At 40.5% G+C, this 26,266-nt stretch overlaps 2 protein-coding genes across 2 annotated transcripts in view; one reads left to right on the top strand and one right to left on the bottom strand.

Moving 5' to 3' along the window:
* The window catches only part of MCPH1 (microcephalin 1), a 298,662-nt gene that overhangs the window by 154,924 nt on the left and 117,472 nt on the right, over positions 1-26,266 (bottom strand). The window lies entirely within an intron of this gene.
* Positions 1-26,266, top strand: part of ANGPT2 (angiopoietin 2) — a 47,508-nt gene that overhangs the window by 2,712 nt on the left and 18,530 nt on the right. The window contains exons 2-4 of the mRNA XM_040428548.1: positions 10,517-10,672; positions 15,641-15,762; positions 19,370-19,602. Coding sequence (XP_040284482.1) covers positions 10,517-10,672; positions 15,641-15,762; positions 19,370-19,602 — 511 coding nt within the window. The remainder of the gene's footprint in view (positions 1-10,516; positions 10,673-15,640; positions 15,763-19,369; positions 19,603-26,266) is intronic.

Here is a 26,266-nt window from a genome sequence, read left to right as displayed (position 1 = left end):
TGGATGCTCACACTGTGGCCCATGGATCTCCCTCTTGTGCTTTGTACATATGTATATATTCAGTATCATCACGTGCAACTGTGTACTGCCTGTTCAGTAAAATATTTTATCCTCAGAACTAATAGAGTAATTTTTTTTAATGATCATGTTCTGGCCTGTTTCAGCACTGGTAAAGGTGGTTTCCCAAGATGCACAACACATCAATGGCATTTTAAAATGAGTATCTGTGTACCCCAGTTTGCAGCAAAGAGGTGGCTCGTACAAATTCTCCAAAAGTACTTGGTTGTTTCTGTACATACCATAGAATATAAGGGTGACTATGTATGTACACATCTGTGTGCCACAAACATGAGACACAGGTCATTAAAATGTGGACACAAATAAAGTCAAGTGTCTCAATTGAGGCCTCATAATACACTAGTTAGACCAAAGGAAAACCTACAAAATCGCTCTGTACTTCCAAAACTACACATAAATGAACACTAACCCAATCTTTAATGTAGTGCCAAGTCTTTGCTACCAATGCGTTGACGAAGTGTCTATGCTGAGTGTGCAAAATTGCACAAAAGCTTAACACTGGTCACTGGAAAGATTATTTTAAAGGTTTCAGTAAGGGTACTTTCACATTTGCGGCAGAGTGATCCGGCAAGCAGGTCCGTCGCCGGAACTGCCTGCCGGATCTGGCAAAATGTATGCGAACTGACGGCATTTGTAAGACTGATCAGGATCCTGATCAGTCTTAAAAATGCCTGATCAGTCAGAAAAATGCATTGAAATGCAGGATCTGTCTTTCAGGTGTCATCTGGAAAAACGGATCTGGCATTTATTTTTTCACCTTTTTTTCGGTCTGCGCATCTGGCACTAATACATTCCTATGGAAAAAAAATGGCATTCAGACAAGTCTTCAATTTTTTGGGGCCGGAGATAAAACCGTAGCATGCTGCAGTTTTATCTTTGTCCTGATCAGTCAAAAAGACTGAACTGAAGACATCCTGATGCATCCTGAACGGATTACTCTCCATTCAGAATGCATGGGGATAAAACGGATCAGTTCTTTTCCGGTATTGAGCCCCTAGGACGGAACTCTATACCGGAAAAGAAAAACTCAAGTGTGGAAGTTCCCTAAGATTTGAAGCCCAGATCCTCTGTACAGTGAACAGCTGCCTTACCCACTGCTCTATGGAAGATCTCTGTGCAGTTGGGGGGGGAAGGGATTGGGCAAACTGAATTTCTTCACCCTATCCTTTTGTTCTCCCAGGAGGTAAGCTACCACCCTCACTCAAACATTTATGTGTATTGGGGTCTCGGGAGGAAGCCTGAAAACATAACCATCAGTTGAACAATCATTTGACAGAGCGGTTGCCTGTGTATGGTCACCTGGATAACTGCTTTCAGTTTTGCAAATATCAAGGTTGCACAAATACTCAGATGGGCAACGTTTACATGAAACACCTTTAAATGGTTAGAAAGTGATCCATCCTAATTCAGGCATAGTAATTGGTCCATCTGTTTCCATTTTGCTGACTCAATTTGCTTTTAGTCTTATTTTATGCACTCCGTTATTTCTTTTGTAACGTATGGCATTTTAGAAACTCCTCAGATTACAGTTGTAGCCATAGGTCAAGTGGAATTAAGATGACAGACTAGTTTATTACCATTACGAATCCTAGTACCAGCTTCCATTGTGACCTTGGGCATTCATTACCTTGTCTCCATACATCATGTGCCTACATTGCACTGAAATTTGTACTATCATAAATAAATATTGCTAACCTCCTCTTAGCTTACAGCTTGCTTCTACGGCTGCAATCAAAATAATTTAGGAAATACTTCAGCACAATAAAAGTCATTCTTCACAATACAAAGTAGTACCCATCAATCTAGGACACATGGCCCCACCTACACAGTGATGCAGTCTAGCTGATATATTTGACATACCATACATTCCTGCAGGCATTAATGTGTAATAAGTGAACCTGCTTTTTAACTTTCAACAAATAGGAACAATACCATGAAAAACCATTGGAGGATGAAATCATAAAAGCGAACTAACAAAATTAACTTACACTTGGCAGTTTTGATGCTGTGTTCTTAGCCAAAAACAGGAGGGGAACATAAAGGCAGATACAGGGATGCCACTGCTACAAAGACTGGAGGGAGGCCCACACTGAAACTGTGGGGAGGGGGTTGAACAAGTGAGCTGGGCATATTTATTCTATTTTAAAGCAATCCTGGATTTCTTCAAAAAAATTTGAGGTCCCAGAAAACCCTTTTAATTTAATGTAACGTATTTTGGGAGTACTCCTATCATTACTAGAGATGAGCGAAGTTTTGAAAAATTTGATCCGGCTGCTTCGCCAAATTTCAACAAGAAATTCAATTTGTTACGAATTACTTTACCACAAATCGCTTTCTATTGTATGGAGCAGGTGCAATGACTGTAAACGGCGACCGCGATGCCCCCCCCGGTCATTTGACACCCTCAGATGCTGCATTCAATGCTGATCTCTGTATCTGTGACTCACATTAAGCTCTTAAGAGGTTAAAAAAAATTATACTCCCCTCATCCACTTGCTCATGGAGAGTCCGTCAGTTCCCGTCTCGAAAACCCGCTGAAGGATCTGCGGCAGGACTTTTTTCCCCGTCTTACATAACGGAACAAGACAGAACCGCTATTTGTGGCCATAGAACTCTATTAGGACGGATCAAAATGGAATGCCTCTAAAGGGTTCCATTTTGCATTCCGTCCTTAATTTTCGTTATAACAGAATATACAACGCATATGTGAACCCACCCTTACCTGTGTAAGCGCGTATTAACACAATGCGATGTTTTCTTGTGCAGTTTTGAGTACGTTTAAAATCGACCTATCCTCGGTATTGGATATCTAACTGTTGGTGGGCTGACATGGCAAACCACTGATCAGCTGTTTGAAGGTGCTCTTCTGACAACCTCTCCTTACTATACCAAGCACAGTGCCGTACACTGTATAGTGGCTGTGCCCGATTTTGCAGCTCAATCGTATTCACTTAAGGCTACTTTCACACTAGCGTTCGGAGCGGATCCGTCTGATGTTTCATCAGACGGATCCGCTCCGATAATGCAGACGTTTGCATCCGTGCATTATTACTTAGAAAATTTTCTAAGTTTGAAAGTAGCCTGAGCGGATCCGTTCAGACTTTACATTGAAAGTCAATGGGGGACGGATCCGCTTGAAGATTGAGCCATATGGTGTCATCTTCAAGCGGATCCGTCCCCATTGACTTACATTGTAAGTGTGGACGGATCCGCTCGCCTCCGCACGGCCAGGCGGACACCCCTTCAAACGGAGCGCACGAGCGGACACCCGAACGCTAGTGTGAAAGTAGCCTCACTGGGACTTAGTTGCATAAAGGTCACGTGACCGGTGGACATGATGTCACAAGACTATGAAAAAGCCTCTTTAAACAGATAGGTGGAGGTTCTGGTGAGTTGGAACACCACCGATCAGATACTAATAACCTCTCCTGAGGCTATCCTGATGTTTAAATAAGATGGCAGCACCGACAAGAGTCAAAAGAAAGGAAACAATGGGTGCACAGCCTAATGGGAATAAGCTCATCCACTTGCTGTTTCAGTAGCTTCCATTGAGGTGCATGGGCGATGGAGAAAATTGATAGCACAGCAAGCCGTGCCGTTTTCTGGTCAGCTGGTGGTCAGGACTATGTCTCATCTCGCCTTAGTAACTGCTAGATGACACAACCCCTTTAACAAACATTCGAGAGACACAAAGGCAAGCATTCCTTCACGAATAGTCTTCATATAAACTGCATTACATTCTTGAGCAGCAAGTGTTCAATGATAGGGTCAAAGGGATTTTGTGTTTTGGGATTAGCTGAGGGAAGTGGCAATCACTGCAAAATGCTGGTACAGAAAGGTGAGGTCAGGCAATCACTGCACAAATGTCACATGAAATCTGCATGTTCACATGCAGACACTAAACATGTGTTGGGTGGAATGGGATTAGATTTCTCATGAAACCAGCTTAATTTTGGTTATGTACATAAGAGAAATGGTTTAAGTAGAGTGATATGACAACCTATTGACCTCTGCCTCATTTACTTTAATTGCAGAATACTGCCAGTAAAAACACTAGATTATTAAATATAATTAGAAAATACTGGATTTCTTCTAAGCCAATTACAGGTATAACTCATTTTCCTAACAAAGTCCCATTGTATATTAACAATATTGCAGATTTTTCAGCATGCCTATGCCGTAGAACTAGAGTAAGACTATATCCACGTAAAGCAGTAATCATGGCAGAGAGCTGCAGCAATACTGCATGGTGGCACATGGAAATATTTTTAACATAGCTTTGAATACAATCTCATAAAATCATGGCAAACACTGCACATATACACAGTACAATTATCAGTTATGTAGTTTTATATGTAAGAGGGTCCTGAAATCTCTCGTCTTTATTGGGATACAATAGAGAAACTTTTTGGGCTTAAAAGTTCAGGATGTGGACACCTTTCAGAAGTACAAAAATGTTGTCAATATGAAAAGGCATAGGGTAGCGAGCTGCAGACAGGTTGCATAATACAAAATACCCAACATTGCGTTCAGGGGCACCAAAGTACTCATATGAATGAGTAGAGGGCTTCAACAGTCAGAAAATATAACAGCTCAACAATAATTTATCAACCAAAGGAACTGGATATTAAAACAATAAAAACAACCTTTTCTTAAAGTAATTTTTTTTGTCATCTTCATAGTATGCTGTGAAAATGGATGAAAGTTGTAAAACTTACCAAATCTTGATTAGAACTCACTTACTGTATAGATTTTATTAAATGTATGTATAGCCATAGTTACTTTAAATACTATATTACTATACTTTTATACTGAAAGACCTTGGCATGCCTACAGACTATCATCAGCCAAAAATATGGCAAAAGAATATCATTGATAAACATTTGGCTGGTATGCATCCAAAATGTATTTTTTTCATTCCAATCCTAAAGCTCAAAAATGTGTTCCAATTGTAAAGCTCAAATCAGTGATGCCCTTAACATTCATGCATTAAGTTCAACTGTCCATGTACATAACATTTGTTCATGGTGGGTGACAGTAAAATAAAAGATCACTTTAGGCATCTGAACTTTGACTTGGTAACCATTCTTCATGACACACTTTCTGTAAACTGGAGGTCAAACATTTAAGGGCAACACACATCTAACGGGCCTGTTTCTGTTTTATCCTCATGTCCTTACATTCTTTTTACAAGCCGGGCTTCTGATCACTTGTCCACTTTATTTACTTTATAGACTCCTGAGGACACTAGGGCATGCAAGGCACATTATTCAAGAACATGGATGAGTGGATGACAACAGACAAAATATAAACAGATACTTGAATAACATTTCACCACCAGCATCATCAATAACTATTTAATTAGAAAAGTGTCACACTATAGATATAGAGAATTAAAAGGGCTTAATAAGTTGCTAGAACGTCATGTTATAAAAAGTAATGTAGCTGGTTAGGCTTCAATTGTCCTTGGAATCAGCGAGAAACCAATAGTTCTTTACCTGACTAACCATAGAAAAAATATTTAAATATTCAGACCCTCAGAAACATCTTAAAACATTAAAATGTAACCTCAGAAATGATGTGCATTTTCAGTATTGTTGACTACAAGAATTGTCCAGTCTGCTGTCCTATAAGCCATAGCACTAGTGTCAACAGAACTCAATTAGTCATGTCAGAATTCAATACTATAAAAATCAACTTTAAGGGTTGGCCAATATATACATATTAAATTGTAAAACTCTCAAACTTTAATTTTTTGTTATCCTTGCAATCAATAGAGGATTCCAGATTACTGTGTTGACATTGCCGCTACTGGCGCCTGCAACTTTAGAACTGAGGTATACTACCGTTCAGATATGCTTGTGGGTATAAAACATAACAGTTTATAGGCTTTTTACAATTTAATGTAAATACTGGCCAACACCTTTAAAGGGGTTAAGAAAGGGCTTATTTTCTCATACAACGTTCCACATCTGTCATGTACTATGTCTAGGATGGCAAGTCATTCCCATTCAAGTAAAGGTGGTTGAAATGCTATACCTGACACAGACCATGTGCAGACAAGGTGCCGTTTCTGGAAAAATAAGCGAAACAGTTTTTATGACCCTGGACAACGTATTTAAGGTTGGGGCTACACAATGACTTGCCACACCAAATTTCACTCCAAAGATTTCTTCCTACAGTAGAACTTAGATTAAACTTTCAACAACAAAATGTCAAGGGGAATGTTAGTTGTTTAACCAAAGTAGGTTGGTCACCAAATCTAAAAGCCCCTTTACACGGGGTAATGAAAATCATCAGTAACAAATTGAACGTTCTCAATAATTCCCTGATCATGAATGGAGGTGATAACTGCATTTACATGCAGCAATCATCTCCTCTGTATGAGGATGAGCAATCACTGCTGCCATAGTTTGTCCCCATACAGATTCATCATTTCTGTCAGCAGATCACTCTTTACACAGGACAATCTGCTGGTAGCAAGCCATAATTTTGGGTGCTGCATCAAAACTGCTTTCACCCGATGAACAAGTGTTTGCTTGTTCATAGGGTGATCGGTGTCAGCTTTACACAGGGCAATAATCAGTCCAATAATCTTCTTGTGCAAAGAGGCCTTAAAGGACAAAGAAAAGAGTGAAAATGACAGTTATGTTTTTAGCTTTAGCTATTTCCTTGAAGAGCACATTCTGCCCAATTCATGAAACATGAATGAACAGGAGATACCACTTGATGGATCAAAGAGTTGTTTGGGATGTTGTTGTTTAGACTTCTAGCTGCAGAAGATAAGCTGCCACCCTCAAAACAAATAGGATAGAAGATAGTAAATGAGATTTACCTTGATCACCTGGATAATGACTGCCGAACAGAAGCAAATATTTCTATATGACTAACAGCATGAAAAAATATTATAATCCTCAAACACAACCTATTTATAATTTTATAAAAGACTATGCTCTTACTTAATGAAGTTACTCTTGTTCAGAAATCATTGTTTATGAGTGCAGAATAACCAAAAGCATATCTAGAGTATACACTGCTATATCCCCGTCATCTAATTTATCTTCTTAAGTTAGTTATGTGTAAAAGTTACAGATGTTACATGGTCCAAACATAACATTGCATACAGCCATGCATGTGCATCCAATATCTCCAACGGTCCATAATATGTGTACATTCTTACAGGAATAGATGACAAATGGCTTTCAACAGAAAAAATAGTCATCCATGCCTATGTACTATAGCTGCTGTGCACTACATGCATTACTAGGGAAGTATGTTCTTCTTCAGGAGCCCTTCTCAAGTTACAGGTTCTGTCAGTTACCTGCCCTGGAATAAGCCATCTGTGGATTCATACTAGTTGTTAGACAAATAGTAATGAATTCTAAACTCTGACCCAGATCTAAATAACCCCCTCTCTAATTCCGAGAGAGTCAAACTATAGAACACTCCTGGGTTTGTCAATTCTCATTAAAGAATTCAAAGCTCACAGTCCAATTTAGTTGACAAATTGCAAGATGTGCATTAATATGCAAAAATAATATGTGGTAAAATATCTTAACAGAATAATTAGTTCAATCATTCCTATTTATTTGAATAACACCAAAAACATACATTTCAAGGCTTCTATGTTACATCTGTTTGAAATTAGATTGCTGGTCTAAAGCCTGGCATTCCTTTAATCCTGACAGTTATAATTTTCTTGGATGACTATTCAGTGTAGGAGTTTAATAAAAATTACTAATGCCATTTAAAAAAAATATAATTATTATTAAGATATACCACAATATGCGCTGGAAATGATTAATATGTAGGGGACCCGTTTCTCGCATATGCCCTTATTTGTAAAACTTTATTCAAATTCTTCTTTCTATAAAATATGCCTAGAGGAGAAATCTGAGAAACAACGTAAGTCTTTACCATCACATAGATCCTCTAAAAACGTCTTCCCTGTGTCTGACCAAGCTGTGACATTTAAGTTTGGAAGTGGTATGGACAAAGCTGATAAGGGGATTTTTAACTTTTTCATATGGGGAAAACTGCTGTGTATAAATGCTTGCCAACAATGAAAGGTAGTATATATCGGGGAATTTACAGATCTTTTATAGGTTGGGTTTAAAGTAAAATAAAAAGAATCTCTTAAATTTTTTATCCAGTGTGGGAAATGTAAATTAGGAATGATATTAATAAACTGATTATTATTGAGCCAAAGTTAGGTTAAAAAAGGGCATTCCCAAAAAATATGTACCAAAGTGCCCGCTTGACCGCAACCTCTCCAGCAAAGGATTTGAGATATTTCGGAATATTTTAGACAGTTTATAGGGCTTTTATACCAGCTCCATAGGATGTTTGCTTAAACTTCATGATGGTTCACACAAGAGGAACTGTTTATTATTATTTTATAAGTTTTAGACCATGTAAATGATGTCTCTTTCCCATATAATTATATGCTTCATTATGTGTTTCGTCCTATGTTTAGGGACGGTAAGGGGAACAGTTTTCAACATTTCAAGGATGCTATTATTCCTATGTAATACTGTTCTTCAGATAACCAACAATAATAGCTGTTTCTAAACTGCATGAGAATCTTAATGCTTTCCACAAGTGCAGTATGTTGGTGATCAGGATCTTAACATCTTCCATCAGTGTAGTACATCGATGGTAAGGATCTTAATGTCTTCCAGCAGTGCAGTGTGTTGGTGATAAGGGTCTTAATGTCTTTCACCAGTGCAGTGTGTTGTTGGTAGGGATCTTCTATCAGTGTAGTGCTTTAATGGTAAAGATCTTAAGGTCTTTCACCAATGTAGTGCGTTTGTGGCAGAGAACATAAAGGGGACCTGTAACTTCTCTTGACATGTTTTTTTTTTATGACTTAAGCTTCATGCGGACGTCCGTGGAACATGGTCCGTGAGATACTGGACTGGCATTGCAGGAGTGCACGGCGTCATTGGTTGCAACCAATGACGCCATGCGCTCCTGCAATGCCAGTCCGGTATCTCACGGACCGTGTTCCACCGATGTCTGCATGAGGCTTTACATTCCCCATGTCATGAACATTCTGGCGAATCTTTTAATATAATTCCGTTTTGTGCCATATGTGTCTTATATTACTCCTGCTAGAAGTTTGCAGGGAAGGTCTAGATGGGTGTTACCAGTTGGGGGGTGTCCCTGCACAACCTGACACTATTCAATCAGTGACGCAACTGGAAGACAGAGATACAAAACCAAATTGCCACCCAGATAAACTTTTATTGCAGACTACTAGCAGTATTAAGGATAACAGGGAAATGGCACAAAATAGAGTCATGAAATAGATGCTCCAGAATTGCTATTTCATGGAGAGGTAATGCAGTGCATTGGTGGCAAGCATCTTAACATCTTCCACCTGTGCAGCGTATGTTGGTAGTAAGGATCTTGACATTTCCACCAGTGCAGGTTGGTGGTGGTAGAATTAACAAACGGTCATGTCAATTTTTGAACATTAAAAACCATGATCAAAATGCAAACAAAAACTATTCCAGAAGTCCTGGAGTGAGGAAAATGTAAACCTATGCTGGGGAGACACAAAATATGTAAATCAGGTATCAGATCTCTTTGATCTCCCAGCCAAAGTTAAGAAAATGAAAAACCAAGGTAACGCTAGGTTCACACCAGGTTTAGGAAATCTGGCAGTCTATTCCGGCAGAGGAACAGCTTGCCGGTGTTTACTGTATCCGACATGTATGACTTTTTGTCTTGCATTTCTGCCAGAAAGTGGCCGGATCCCATTATAGTCAATGAGGATCCAACAGGTGATGGGCTACGGCAGATACGGTGAACTCCGGCAGGCTGTTCCTCTGCAGATAAAGCCTGCTGGATTTCTGAACCCAGAGGTGAACCTAGCGTAAGCAATGTTGAGGACTGCAATATACTGCTAGATCAGTCACATCAGCAGCAGTCTTGCGGTTTCCTATACTGTATTTAGCTAGCAGCTAAAGTGTTTTGTCTACAACTTCTCAAACAAGTACTTTATTAGACAAGAACTAGTTTGCAGATTAAACTAACAGATGCATCATGTACCATTTGAGGCATTCTGATAACGTATGTCTGACAACTGCCAAGTGAAAACTAACAGGCTTTGCATGTAGTAGAAGTCTGCTGCAACATTGGTATGCACAACGAAGACTTTATCAAAGCAGAAAATAACTCTGGAAAAGTCTGTCTTACTTCTGTCCTTAAGATACTGACCACAGAAGTTGTGTATTGGTGATAAATCTGGGTTGTCTTTTATAGATGTAGATAGTTATTTTGGCCAGGACAATTTATAAAAATGTCTAACTGCCTCTTGGGCTATATATACAGCATAGACGTGTGTTCAACAAGGCAGTCATGTACTGAAGGGTCACTCTTTGGAGACACCATTGCACGATCCATATCTTTTCATACTTTTTCTCCTTGGCAGCTTGAAAACTACATTCAAGATAGCATGAAAAAAGAGATGGTGGAGATGCAAAAGCATGCGGTTCAAAATCACACTGCTATGATGATGGAGATTGGGACAAATCTGCTGAATCAAACTGCAGAGCAGACCAAGAAGCTAACAGATGTTGAAGCCCAGGTAAGCCCATATTACAACATTTTGTATTGTTTGCTATAATGGAATTGGTTTTCTTGAAGCTGGAGACCATATTTCTCTTTGCTGAGGAATATTTTAAGTATAGTCATGTACAGTTTGCAATGTTTATTTAAAATGTACGGTATGTTCCTTTAACATACTCCGGAAGAAACATGGTCTGTAAAATGCTTCATAAATCTCTGGATCAGATTCTAACCTCTAGGCTAAGGCATTTATGTTCCCCATAAATCACCCTAACCAAACGAGTTGGTCTTACCACCCAGTGTTAGCCCCAGCAGCAGTTCAATGTTTTTACAGTACATACGTACGTATAGACATAATTTGCACAATCGAACTGAAAAATTGGTCAAAGCTGGACACAAGTGTTGTACTAGCAGCTAAATTAAACTTAAGAATGCTATTCTTTATCAATATAAAGTACCCATAATAAAAAGTAGAGAATGGTTGCAAACCATAGGCCCCTTTCACGCGAGTGAGTATTCCGCACTGAATCCTGACCCATTCATTTCAATGTGTCTGTGTACATGAGTGTTTTTTTTCACGCATCAGTTCTGCATTGCGTGAAAATCACAGCATGTTCTATATTCTGCGTTTTTCACGCAGCCATGGCCCCATAGAAGTCAATGGGGCTTCAGTGAAAAACGCATTGCATCCGGAAGCAAGCGAGAATGCAATGCGTTTTTCACTGATGGTTGCTGCAGTTTTTTATCACGCGTGTGAAAAACGCATTAAAACGCATTGCACCCGCGCGGAAAGAACTGAACGCAATCGCAGACAAAACTTGCTTGCAAAATGGTGTGAGTTACCCTGAACGCATCTGGACCTTATCCGCCACGCTTGTGTTTAATTTACGTACATTCCAAAATTTCATTATCATTACTTCGTTTTCTAACTTTTAGTAAAGGATAACAATTAAAGCATTGAACTGGTCGCTATAGGCAATGTTCCCGGTGGCAAGTTGTTCGTTAATGTGCTAATTATGTACTACTATTAATTACTTCCTTTTGTTCAAAGGAAGGGGGACTGTGTGGAGACCTGCTCATACATCATTTCCCTAAACTGACATCAGTGGTTTTTGAATGACTGGCAACAGAGGCTTTTAACGTTAGTTGTTTCAAAACAGTTAACTTTAAAATTATTTTGTGGTGGCGATTTATAGTTCCATCCAAAATCCTGAAAAATATAGACCCTAATCATCATTCCGCAGAAACCAGATTAGAAAAACAGCAAAGCATGGCTTCATCAGTGTAATAAGGTGTACTTGTAAGATCTACCATAATAAATATGCATAAATCAAGTTGATTCAACAAAAGATTGTATCCGAAACGTAAACCTTTAGGCTACATTCACACGTCCGTGGTGTGTTGCGGACCCGCAAATTGCGGGTCCGCAACACACCAGCCCGTCACCCCCATAGAAATGCCTATTCTTGTCCGCAAGCTGCGGACAAGAATAGGACATGCTCTATCTTTTTGCGGAGCTGCGGACCCAAAATCGGGGCCGCGCTCCGCAATTGCGGCTGCAGACAGCACACTGTGTGCTGTCCGCATCCATTCCGTCCCCATAGAGAATGAATGGGTCCGCACCCATTCCGCAAAATTGCGGAAAGGATGCGGACCCATTTTGCGGACGTGTGAATGGAGCCTTATTTGGGAAAATGTACGGAGATGATAATAAAAAGCTAGAACGACGCAAATGTGTCTCTCCCAAGAACTCTAGAAATGTGAAATCATATCCTCAAGTAAAAATTTTACATGACGGATATGAGTAATGAGTTCTTCCTGTCAACAGACATGGGCTCCAGATGAAAGAAGTCAATGTAGCAGTTACACAAATAGTATTGTCTGAACAGCATGTAGCATGATGAGGCAAATTCTGCAAACGTCCATAGCCCTGCTTTCCTTCCGAGACATTCTCATCATTGGAATAAATAACATTCCTAAGAATGCGCTAAGCCAAAAACATATCTGAAACTATTTCATTTCCAAAAATTTAGTCTGAAGTTTGTAATGTCTCAGGTATGCCATATGTTTAAAGTGTGATAACTGAAGAAGCTTGAGTTTAAGGCCCCTTGCAGACAAGCGTGTCCAGTTTAGGTCCAGATGCGTTGCATCTGCTTTCAGTGAAAACTGAGCGAGTTCGCAGGCAAAGTCATTCAGTTTTGCCTGCGTTTGCGTTCATTTTTTATCGCGCGGGTGCAATGCGTTTTGCACGCGCATAATAAAAAACTGAATGTGGTACCTGAACCCGGACTTCTTCACTGAAGTTCAGGTTTGGTGATCTGTAGATTTTAATATTTTCCATTATAACATGGTTAGAATGGAAAATAATAGCATTCTTTAATACAGAATGCTAAGTAAAATGTCAATTGAGGGTAAAAAAATAATAAAAACATTACTCACCCAATCCACTTGATCGCACAGCCGGGATCCTCTTCTTTGTTCTTCTTGAAGGACCTGCAAAAGCACCTTCACTGACGTCATCGCACTCACCTGTCAGCGCAGGTCCTGCTGAATGAAGATAGAAGGTCGTTCTATCTTCATTCAGCAGGACCTGTGCTGACGTCACCGTGCTCACCACATGGTGAGCACGATGACGTCAGCGAAGGTCCTTAAAAAAGAACAAAGAAGAGGGTCCCGGCTGCGCAATTAAGTGGATGAGGTGAGTAATGTTTTTATTATTTTTTTAACCCTCAATTGACATTGGACATTGCATTCTATATTAAAAGAATGCTATTATTTTCCATTATAACCATGTTATAATGGAAAATAATAAAGTAAATGGGGTCCCAGGTCGTTCATCCCTAGTCTCCTTAGCAACCATGCGTGAAAATCGCACCGCATCCGCACTTGCTTGCGGATGCGATTTTCACTCAGCCCAATTCATTTTTATGGGGCCTATGTTGCGTGAAAAACGCAGAATATAGAACATGCTGCGATTTTCACACAACTCACAAGTAATGCATGACAAAACATCGCTCATGTACACAGCCACATTGAAATGAATGGGTCAGGATTAAGTGCGGGTGCAATGCGTTCACCTCACACATTGCACCTGCGCGGAATACTCGCCCGTGTGAAAGGGGCCTAAAGGGGGTTTCCAACCATACACATAATGGCCCAACAAGGGACTCAACAAGGAATCATTTTGTAATCAGTGGGGGACTCACATAGATCCAGGGAACAGAATTTATTTTTGCAGGGGCAAGAGGGCATGAAATTGGTGTTGAGGGAGCTGCAGCATTAAATTAAGTTCTAAAAAAAAAAAAAAATTAAATAAAAACCATATATATATATATATATAAATAATTTTATTTTTTTCATACTCACCCCTTTCCCCCACAAACTGGTGCTGGAATACACTGAGAGGACTAATCCTTGAGTCCTCACCTTTATGTATGCACATTCATTAATCCGTGTAATGTATTCATGCGCAGTTTGAAGATGCACAACAGGGGAAGATGGGTGATTATGGACACAAGTTAGTGACTGTAGGTCAGCAGTAGCAGTACTATTTATGTAGTATTGCACTGAATAGGGCTTGGGAAAGTGACCAATTTCCTTAATACTTGTTCTGGACACAGACTGTGTCCAATATTAAGACACAGACTCTGAAAAAGGCTCCAGACCACCATGGTACAAGAAAGGGCCACTTTTAACTCCAGTTTTAAAATAAAATTTAATATACCTTAACTTTATGAACAAGAACAACAAACTAGTGCACACTGCTAAGGCAATATACTAAACCAGAAAACAGCAGTACACATCATACCGGTATCAATCGACAATGCATTGAGAAGTACTTTTTTATTTTTTATTTTATTTCAGAGCATTTGCGGCTTTTGTTTCAAACTCTCACAATACCACTTTACTAATGTAGTATTAATCTATTTAAGGCCCTTTTACTTGGGAAACTCCATCCCGATAAATGCCCAGATCATGCGTGCGAGTAAAGGGTCCTTAAGTCTCAGTGGTTGATAAGATGCACCCGAAGTTTAGATGGAAGAAAGAAAAGAAGTACTGACACCACTGTTTCTTTCAAGATTTAGGGCAGGGTTTCTCAACTCCGGTCTTCGGAACCCACCTACCAGTCATGTTTTCAGGATTTCCTTAGTGTTGAGAAGCTGGTGTAATATTAATTAGTGTCCATGCATCAGGACTTACCACATGTATTCATTCTGTGGGATATTCTCAAATCCTGACAGGTGGATTCCGAGGACCGGAGTTGAGAAACCCTGATTTAGGGCAAACATTTTAACACTATTTAAACTGTATGAATATATAAAAAAATGAAATAATGGAAGAGAGCTACCATTATGGAAATTTCTAATTGGGAATGTCTTGCCTAGGTCCTGTTTGGCTTGCATTCAGTTGTGAAGTATACATAGTACTGCTTGTCTCTCAATTTTTAACACAGTTGTATTCGGCAAAAAGTCAAGTAACCTTCGTTAACTTTACAAGTAGTTAAAAAAGAATGTACTCAACAAATAAAACTCCATACTCATGGCTGTTGGAAATCTACTGTGCAAGCAAATACCTCATATAGATATTTTATATTTATATCTCATATCGCATATAAGATACTGTTACATATCTGTTAATTTCAATTAACATAGACTATTCTAACTGCTTAGACAGTTACTGCAGCAGAGTCCATAAAAAGAAGCCACAGGCATTCATGAATTGCAAATGCAGTTACTCTATACTTGATGGAAGTCACTAGAACTAGAAGAATTAAGAGGCACAACACAAAAGCATTACATGTGTGCATATATATATATATATATATATATATATATATATTATATATAGAGAGAGAGCTGAGAATCACAAGTTGATGACCACTGTTACAGTACAAGAAAAAGATGAAGTGTAAGAATATGAGTTTCATAATCATATGAGCTGTATCAAGTGGTAAACATCGCTCAATCAGTTTCCTTCATTTCAACAGGTATTTAATCAAACAAGCCGCCTTGAACTTCAGCTTCTGGAAAACTCATTTTCAACCAACAAACTGGAGAAGCAAATAACTGATCAAACTACTGAAATAAACAAGCTACAAGACAAGAACAGGTATGGTACCAACTTCTTTTTGTCTTCGCAAGACCAATCTCAACTAAAAGCTATGTTGAATATTTTGGAAAACATTTGAAGGGGCAACGAAGAATAACTTTTTACAATGTAATGGACTTAACCGAATTAAATTAGATTTTAATCGAATTTCCTCAAGATTCCTACTTCTCTTTATTGTCTGGAAGTTTGATGTGCAGCTCAATTAACATGATAGAGTATTGCCCTGACATTAAAGCAACCATGAAAACGTTTCACTCGCCCAGTACTTTCCTGACAGCTACAGAGTTGTTTTGAACGCTGTATAGTAGTATTGGGTAACACATGTCTATTCATTATGCACTGCCGGTAGACAGTGTTTTTAACAAGGTGATTATTACGGTGATCATGCTCATTTCCCCAGTCATCAATAGAGGAAATACCATCTGTTTTCATAAAACAGCAATTGTGCCAAAGTTCAGGGGTTCTTCCTCAGGACGGAGATAAAAAAGCATTTCCACAGACACAATGACATATTATTCTCTCTTTCTGTCTAATACATCCCGTCCTGTGCCTGGAAAATTTATGCGGTGTGAGTTATACTGCAGACAAACAATATCAAACTATACGCTCTTACATGTAGATAGAAAAATATATAACCCTTCCTTACACTGGATTAACATGTCCAACCTTCAGCTTTAATGAATGTTGGAAACGGCAGTAAAAAGATACAAAAATATTTTAGAGTACAATAAATTTGCCTTAGAGAAAGTTAATGATCCTTACAAAAAATGTAAAGCATATATAGGAAATGGATACTCTCTTTTTATGTTGCATAAAAAGTATAATTAAGTATATATGGTATAGCAACTGCAGAGCTGTGAAAAAGTGTTTCCCATTCTAGCTACACCCCCCCCCCAAATATTTCTCATTTCCTACAATGAACAGTCTCACCCAATTCTCAATAGATTTAAACGTCCTAAAAGCTGAAATCAGTATATTACATAGCTATCAAACCCAAAGATCACTATGTGATTAACCTTACTGTAACTGTAGAAATTACATTTTTCAGATGAAAGAAAAATAAATCATAAAATATGTATTCGCCTACAAAGGATTAAGGGTAATCCACACACACATAAAAAAACAAACCAAAAAAACTGCACTTTTTGTGGCACTTTTTCATGAAATTATTTAACCCCTTGAGGAAAGGGCGATTTTCCATTTTTTGGGGGTTTTTTTACTCCCTTTCCTCCAGGAGCAATAACTTTTTTTTATTTTTCCATTTACAAAACTATATGAGGGCTCATTTTCTGCCAGACAAGATGTAATTTCTAATGGCACCATTTTATATTGCATATGATGTAGTGGGAAGCTGGAAAAAAATCATACCAAAACTTGATGTGAACAGCTCCTTTCTGTGGGTGGGCAGCAGCTCATCCAATCACAACCAAGCTGCATAACAGCCAGCTCATGCTAACCCCTTCTCCGGTCTTATTTGTCTGCATAGAGTCCCTCACACACAGCCCCAGCGATTCCACTAATAAACAGCACTTTAGTATGCAATACACCTCATACCCAATTTCCTTCCCCACTGTCTACAAAGAGAAACAGTTATATATTTTAACGACTTTAGAAGTATGGATCAATGAAGGCAAGGCATATGAGCAGCGCCTGAGATCGCTCTGCCAGCACTGAGAGAAGAAGAGGAGCAGGGAATCTACTAGGCATGTTAGTCTACAACTGAAAGCAGGAGAAGGTGGCCCAGAATTTCTGCCACAGGAGAAACAGCAGTGGGTCCTCCCAGGGAGAAAAGTGCAATGTAAATGAAAAACATTATATTTTTATTGCATGTATATTGTAATAATGCTTTATTTGAAATGCCCTGTTCATTGCATTGTAAGGGTACTGCCACATGGTTAGTTTTCTGCATGCGGTTACGGAAGCCAAAACCAGGAGCGAACACAAAAAAAAGAGAAGTCATATCTGTCCTTAACATTTCCTCTTCTTTTATGATCAACTCTTGACTTTGTCATCCAAAACTGCATGCAAAAACCTGACCGTGTGGTCCTAACATAATAGTTTTCTCAGGACAATTGCTGTAATATACAGTTTCAAACCACTAAGGAGGCAATTTCTTTAAGGAGTCAAATATTTTTGACTAATAACATACTGTAAGTGTAATAGTAAACTAGGGTTTAAAACATCTTTGAACTCGTTAGCACTTTCAGCACTGTATTGAAGCTGGCTTACTGACTTATGCTCAGTTATTTTAATCTGTTATCATTTGTGGTTGGTCCACTTCTCGCTTCCTTCTTATTGTATACATCTGTTTTGGGCTGAGATTGGGGATAGATTTTGCTACATTTCCACAGAAAGCTATGGATGTATGAAATACATTATTTTCAGATTTGGACACCAATGGCACTTATCATTAATCATTATTATTTACAGAAATGTAATCTCCAGAAGCAGACTTCAACTCTTATACAACTAGGCTCAACTATCCACCCCAGGCATCAGCAGCTCACTCCTTCGAGTAACCCCTATTTGCCATTACTGCTTACCAGTCAATGTTACAGACCCACATCTGAAATAAATACAACTTGACACAATAAAGATGTGATAACAACCCTGACTTTATCACCCTGAGCTTGTAAAAAAAAGTCTTTCATTGCCAGGGTTAAACCCTGTTATCTAGGTTTCCATATGTATTAGGTTAGTTAACATTTTTAACATTCCAGTAGTCCCATCTGTTATAAATAGAAGTAATAAATACCCCATGCTGGCTGAACAGACAACTGACATGGCTTTTGTCACCTTTCTAATACTTCAAGAATAAAATACAAGAGTGTGCAACATAACACGGCTTAAGTAAAATCAATCAACAGACTACCCACTGGAGTTTACACATGACACAAGAAATTACTGTTAAATCAGGTCTCTAGACACTTAAATGCCTAGCGTTCAATATAATAGACGTCCAACAGATGAGGTTTACACATAAAACTCAATCTAAAAATGTTTTAAAGACCATGTAGAAGAGCATAAGGCACCTGATTTTCACATAATTTGTTTCATTTGGCCACCAGAAAGCTTGTACATTGACAACAGAAATTCAGAAGTCAGTTTCCACATTTCAATGTAGCTTTTCCAGTGACCAAACATAGACATCAATACATATGTACTCAAAAAGGAGCCTTCAGAAAATTGCTAGGGCATTAGGAATTTGGGCTCAACGTGTGCTCTGTTCTTTTGGATATAGCAACTAAATTCCAGAAAACAGAGGAGCTAAATGCCTTATTTTTAATTCTCCCTTCCCACCAACTTCCATAAATACAAAAGAAAAAGGAAAAAACAAACAAACAAAAAAAAAAATGTAAGAATTGGTCTATAGTGCACAAACATGACTTTCTTTGAACTCACTCCATTCACTACTATAGAAGTCCTGATAGGGACCAGCATCTATCAGACATTTACGGCATACACTGTGGATATATCAAAACTGTTTGAGACAGGAACGACCCTTTAAGACAACAGGTAAACTTTAATACTCCAACTGTAGACCAGAATGTTAATCTCATCAAGAGCTTTGGTGGTGGATAACATTTTTTCCTTTTTTTTTTCTTAGCTATTTAGAAAAGAAAATTCTAAGCATGGAAGATAAGCATTCTCAACAACTGCAGTCAATGAAGGAAGAAAAGGATAAACTTCAAGTCCTGGTGCTCAAACAAAACTCGATTATTGAAGATCTAGAAAAGCAGCTCATCACAGCATCAGCAAATAATTCCCTTCTACAAAAACAGCAGCATGACTTGATGGAGACTGTGCACAATTTGTTAACAAGGATGGCACCTCAAACAGGTAGGACCAACAAAGAGTAAATATGAAACATGGCACGTTCTCATATAATCTGCTACATATCACCTAAACAATTTTTTTACTTTTAGAGGGATAGCTCAGTAAAATACCAGTGTTTGCCAATTATATTGTGTGAAGTCATTAACACAAGGAAAGAGAGGATTTTAGTATATTGCAAATGGATTTGGATAAGTTTAAGGCTTGGGTGGAGGCTGGACACTAATAAATGTAGGATTCTGCACATGGGAAGGTAAAATACATGTCAAGATTACGTGCTAAAAGAGGAAACACTAACATAGAAAATGACTTGGGAATTTTAGTTGACCGTAAACGTAATTTTAGCAACCACTATCAGGCAGCCGCTGCCAAGGCAAAGAGAATCATGCAGTGCCTCAAAAGGGGAAAAGATGCACATGAGGAGAAGAGACATGTACTGTAGTTCTACCACTTCATAAATCATTAGTCAGACAGCACATAGAATATTGTGTACATTTTTGAGTGCCACTGAGGGGAGATCTGATAACTATGTATAAATATATCAGGGGTCAGTACAGAGATCTCTCCCATCATCTATTTATCCCCAGGACTGTGACTGTGACGAGGGCACATCCTCTGAGTCTGGAAGAAAGAAGGTTTGTACACAAACATAGGAGATCCTTTACTGTATGGGCAGTGAGACTATGGAAGTCTCTGTGTCACGGATGGTGTTGCAGAAAACTGGAAGTTATAAATAAACATCCGACTGACTTGATCCCAAACTAAGGAACATATGGGTGAGCCCTATAAAACCCCTAGAGCTCTCCCTGACTGCTATGCCCATGCAAAGATCTTTATGATAGAGGATTGCATTCCCTCGTACCTAGACTGTGTGACACCTGAAAACCCTATAATAGTGAGGGGACACGACCACCGGCTCCCTGCACTTAATACGGAGGGAGTCAGGGTCACCTAGAATCAAGCCAGCACGGAAACACAAATAAAGGAAAAAGACTTATCTGAGGAACCAGCAGTTGCATCCACTAGCAGTGAACACAATCCAGGAAGTAGTATAAACCTCAAAGTGAGGCAGTATGGGAGGGAATATAAAGGGAGGCAATCAGTGAAAATAGGGGACAGCTGGGAGAAGAAAAAGAGATGACAAAGTAAAACCAAAACAAAGAACATCATGCAAGAGGTACAGAAGAACGTATGCCAGAGCTTCTCAGAGAGCTGACGGTGACAGTAGCCCTCCCTCTACGAGTGGACTCCGGACACTCAGAGCCCACCTGCTCAGGATGGGACCTATGGAAAGCCCTGATGAGACGAGTGGCCTTAATGTCCTCCACTGGGACCCACATCCTCTCCTCAGGACCATAACCCTCCCAATGAACAAGGTACTGGAGAGAACCGCGGATAATACGAGAATCCACAATCCTAGAGACCTGAAATTCAAGATTACCATCAGCAACAATTGGAGGAGGAGGCAAAGAGGAGGGTACAGTGGGTTGGGCATACGGTTTTAATAGGGACCTGTGAAAAACATTATGGATCTTCCAAGTTTGACGAAGATCAAGATGGAAGGTAACAGGATTGATGACGGACAAGATCTTGTAAGGCCCAATAAACTTAGGACCCAACTTCCAGGAGGGAACCTTCAGTTTGATATTCTTTGTAGACAACCACAGCAGATCACCCACATTCAGGTCCGGACCAGGCACACGTCTCTTATCCGCCACACGCTTATATCTCTCACTCATCCTCTTCAGATTACCCTGAATCTTTTGCCAAATAAATGACAAAGACGAGGAAAATCTCTCATCATCAGGCAAACCAGAAGACCCCTCTCCAGAGAATGTCCCAAACTGCGGATGAAACCCATATGCACCAAAAAATTGTGACTTATCAGAGGACTCCTGGCGACTGTTATTTAAAGCAAACTCAGCAAGGGAAAAAAAAAAAAACACCAATCCTCCTGATTCTCCGCCACAAAACAGCGCAGATATGTCTCCAGATTCTGATTGACGCGTTCGGTCTGGCCATTCGACTGCGGGTGAAAAGCAGAAGAGAACGACAACCGAATTCCCAAGCGAGAACAGAAGGCCTTCCAGAATCTGGAAACAAACTGCGTGCCCCGTTTTAGCATTGGCTAACCTAGGAAAGGGAATGAAATGCGCCATTTTGCTAAAACGGTCCACTACTACCAGAATCACAGTCTTCCCCGAGGAACGAGGCAGGTCCGTAATGAAGTCCATGGACAGATGCGTCCAAGGACGGGAAGGAATGGGTAACGGTAGGAGAGAACCCGATGGCCGTGAATGAGGGACCTTGGCACGAGCGCAGGTCTCGCAGGCTGCCACAAAACCCTCAACCGTCTTACGAAGAGACGGCCACCAGAATCTCAGAGCAATGAGATCCACTGTGGCTCTACTCCCCGGGTGCCCAGCAAGGACAGTATCGTGGTGCTCCTTAAAAACCTTGTGTCATAAAGCGAGAGGCACAAACAACCTCCCGGGAGGACAAAGATCAGGAGCCTCTGCCTGGGCTGCCTGAACCTCTGCCTCCAAATCAGGATAAAGAGCAGAGACGACCACCCCTTCAGCCAAAATGGGACCCGGGTCTTCAAAGTTCCCCCCTCCCGGAAAACAACGTGACAGGGCATCAGCCTTCACATTTTTAACCCCAGGGCGGAACGTGACAACAAAATTAAACCTAGAAAAGAATAAAGACCATCTGGCCTGTCTCGGGTTCAGACACTTGGCTGATTCCAAGTAGGCCAGATTCTTATGGTCGGTAAACACGGTAATAGGGTGTCTGGCTCCCTCCAGCCAATGGCGCCATTCCTCAAAAGCTAATTTGATGGCCAACAACTCCCTATCTCCCACATCGTAATTTCTCTCTGTGGAGGAGAGTTTCCTTGAGAAAAAGGCACACGGTCACCATTTGGCAGGAGAGGGACCCTGAGACAAGACCGCACCCACACCCACCTCAGAAGCGTCCACCTCAAAAATGAACCGCAGAGAGACATCAGGTTGTACCAAGATGGGAGCGGAAGCAAAACTCTCTTTGATACTAGGAAAGGCCCTAAGCGCATCCACCGACCAGGAGGAAAAATCTACCCCCTTTTGAGTCATATCAGTGAGTGGTTTAACAACAGAGGAATAATTCAAACTGAACTTCCTGTAATAATTGGCAAAACCCAAAAACCGCATCAGCGCCTTCTGATTCTCAGGAAGCTCCCAATCAAGCACAGCGCGGACCTTCTCAGGGTCCATGCGAAAAACCAGAAGCGGAGAGAAGAAAACCCAGAAATGTAATCTCCGGAACTGCAAACACACATTTTTCCAGTTTAGCGTACAATTTATTCTCCCGCAGAATGAGCAAGACCTGACGTAGGTGGTCCCTATGAGTTTTGAAATCAGGAGAAAAAATCTAAATGTCATCTAGATACACCAGTACAAATTTTCCCATTAAATGATAAAAAATGCTGTTCACAAAATGTTGGAAGACGGCTGGCGCATTCATCAAACCAAAGGGCATAACCAAATTCTCAAAATGGCCCTCAGGGGTATTGAAGGCCGTCTTCCATTCGTCCCCTTCCCTGACTAGATTGTATGCCCCTCTTAAATCCAACTTAGAAAAAACTTTAGCCTCAACAATCTGGTTAAACAGGTCCGGGATCAGAGGAAGCGGATAAGGGTCACGATTTGTGATACAGTTCAGCTCCCTGAAATCCAGACATGGTCTTAAAGAACCATCTTTTTTCTTAACAAAAAAAAAAAACACAGCGGCAACAGGTGACTTCGAGGGTCGGATGTGTCCCTTTCTCAGGCTCTCAGAGATATAAGTACGCATAGCGACCCTTTCAGGTTGGGAGAGATTATATAAACGTGATTTTGGCAGCTTGGCGCCTGGGATGAGATTAATAGGGCAATCGTACTCCCGTTGAGGGGGCAGCTCCTGGACACCACTCTCTGAAAACACATCCGAAAATTCTGAGAGAAAAGATGGTACAGTCTTGGTAGAAACCTCTGAAAGAGATGCTGTGAGGCAATTCTCTCTGCAAAAGTCACTCCAACCATTTATTTGCCTTGCTTGCCAATCAATGGTGGGGTTATGTTTAGTGAGCCAGGGTAGCCCCAACACTAGAGGAGTAGGTAATCCGCTTAGGACGAAACATGACATATCCTCAACATGAGCATCAGCCACAGTCAAACAGATATTGTGAACTATCCCCGTTAACGATTTTTGAGAAAGTGGAGCGGAATCGATAGCAAAAACAGGTGTATCCTTTCCCAAAGTTCATACCTGGAAACCATGTGTTATAGCAAATTGATTATCAATGAGATTGACAGCTGCTCCACTATCTACAAAAATCTCACAATGTTCTTGCTATCTAGCGCCACCCTGGCAGGTAGGACAAAACGGGAACTACAAGCAAACGGCAAACCTTCAATTTCCGCATCAACCTTGCCAATAGTAACAGATGGAAAGTTTTTAGAGGGTTTTTTTCTTTTTGTTTCTTTATTACCCCCAGAAAACTCCCTGAATCTCCTAGAGGGGCAAACATTTGCCAAATGATTTATACCCCCACAACAGAAACAAACCCTCCTCTGAGAGCTGAATCCTCTACTATCAGAGGCAAGCAAACCCAGCTGCATGGCCTCCTCCTCAGAGGGGATTGAGAGAGACTGAGGCCCCTGCGCACTGAACGAGACCGCCCCACTGTCCTTGGACTGAATATGACCGGGAGTGGTCTCTCCTCTCTCTCTAAGACGCCTGTCAATACGAGCAGCTAGAGACTCTAATGAGGCAGGTCTCTGATGAAAGGCAAATGCATCTTTCAATCTTTCCGAAAGACCATGGCAAAATTTACTTCGGAGTGCAGCATCATTCCAACCAGTATCAGCTGCCCATCTCCGAAATTCTGAACAATATATCTCTGCAGACTGTTTACCCTGGCATAAAAGACGCAGTTTAGATTCAGCCAGAGCAATACGATCCGGGTCATCATATATCTGCCCCAGGGCTACAAAAAATTCATCCACCGATCGGAGGGGCCGTGCCCCCACCGGCAGCGAAAAGGCCCAAGACTGAGCGTTATCCCTGAGCAGCGAGATGATGATCCCCACCCTCTGCTCCTCATCACCAGAGGAATGGGGAAGTAGGCGAAAATGGAGTTTGCACACCTCTCTAAAGCAAACAAAATTCTCACTACCCCCGGAGAACGTATCTGGAAGCAAGATCTTAGGCTCGGAACAAACTCCATGAACGCAAGCAGAACCGGTCACCTGAAACTGAGACACAGTTTTACGGAGATCTGCTACCTCCAGTGAAAGACACTGCATGCGGTCAATCAAGGCTGAAACCGGATCCATGATTAAGACGGTATTGGCGGTTTATAATGTCACGGATGGTGTTGCAGAAAACTGGAAGTTATAAATAAACATCCGACTGACTTGATCCCAAACTAAGGAACATATGGGTGAGCCCTATAAAACCCCTAGAGCTCTCCCTGACTGCTATGCCCATGCAAAGATCTTTATGATACCTAGACTGTGTGACACCTGAAAACCCTATAATAGTGAGGGGACACGACCACCGGCTCCCTGCACTTAATACGTAGGGAGTCAGGGTCACCTAGAATCAAGCCAGCACGGAAACACAAATAAAGGAAAAGACTTATCTGAGGAACCAGCAGTTGCATCCTCTAGCAGTGAAAACAATCCAGGAAGTAGTATAAACCGCAAAGTGAGGCAGTATGGGAGGGAATATAAAGGGAGGCAATCAGTGAAAATAGGTGACAGTTGGGAGAAGGAAAAGAGATGACAAAGTGAAACCAAAACAAAGAACATCATGCAAGAGGTACAGAAGAACGTCTGCCAGAGCTTCTCAGAGAGCCGGCGGTGACACTCTCCCTGAGGAAGTTGTCATGATGAGTACACTAAAAATCCAAGAACATAGAGTTGAAAGAAAAATTAAGCGATTTTTCAGATTTCTGCAGTGATTACTAATAAATTGTGGTCTGACTATCATCCATTTACTTTTTCTTACTACTCAATGTGCTCAGTAATAGACATGAACGATACAAGAGCTTGAGTGTTATTAGAGTAGTCATAATATGTTTATACCATCAGACCCTATTTTATTAGTACAGAAATCAATACAGAATTCCAGGTAACTTCAAAGGGTTCATTTACTTTTTCTTGCAACTTTATATCTATCTTTTAACTTTGGTTCAAGACTAGATAAAAATCTGATTGTGATGTACATCTCTACATTCCTCCGGATGGCTCATCAATACAAGATCGGTGGGGGACTGACTTTTGGCACCCCGCCGATCAGCTGCACCAAGAGACTGCGGCACTCCGTGAGGGCTTATGCCCCTTCCTAGACTAGGTGAGGCCATGTTCATTGATAACATGGCCTAGATGCAGCTCAGTCCCATTCAAGTCAATGGGGCTGAGCTGCAATACCAAGCATAGCCGTTATTCAATATACAGCGTTGTGCCTGGTAAGCTGTGAGGAGGTTGCATCGCTTGTGATCACTGTGGCTTCCTCAAACAGGTAATCGTTAGGGGGGCTGGGAGATGGACCCCTGCCAATCTCATATTGATGACCTATCCTGAGGATAAATGTGGGGGATTGAGTCAGCACAACCTGTATGTAGGTGCACATCACTATGGCGAAA

The sequence above is a fragment of the Bufo bufo genome, chromosome 4 (assembly GCF_905171765.1).
Source record: "Bufo bufo chromosome 4, aBufBuf1.1, whole genome shotgun sequence".
Lineage (NCBI taxonomy): Eukaryota > Metazoa > Chordata > Amphibia > Anura > Bufonidae > Bufo > Bufo bufo.
Note: the sequence above shows the minus strand (reverse complement) of the source record. Positions and strands in the feature narration are given on the sequence as shown.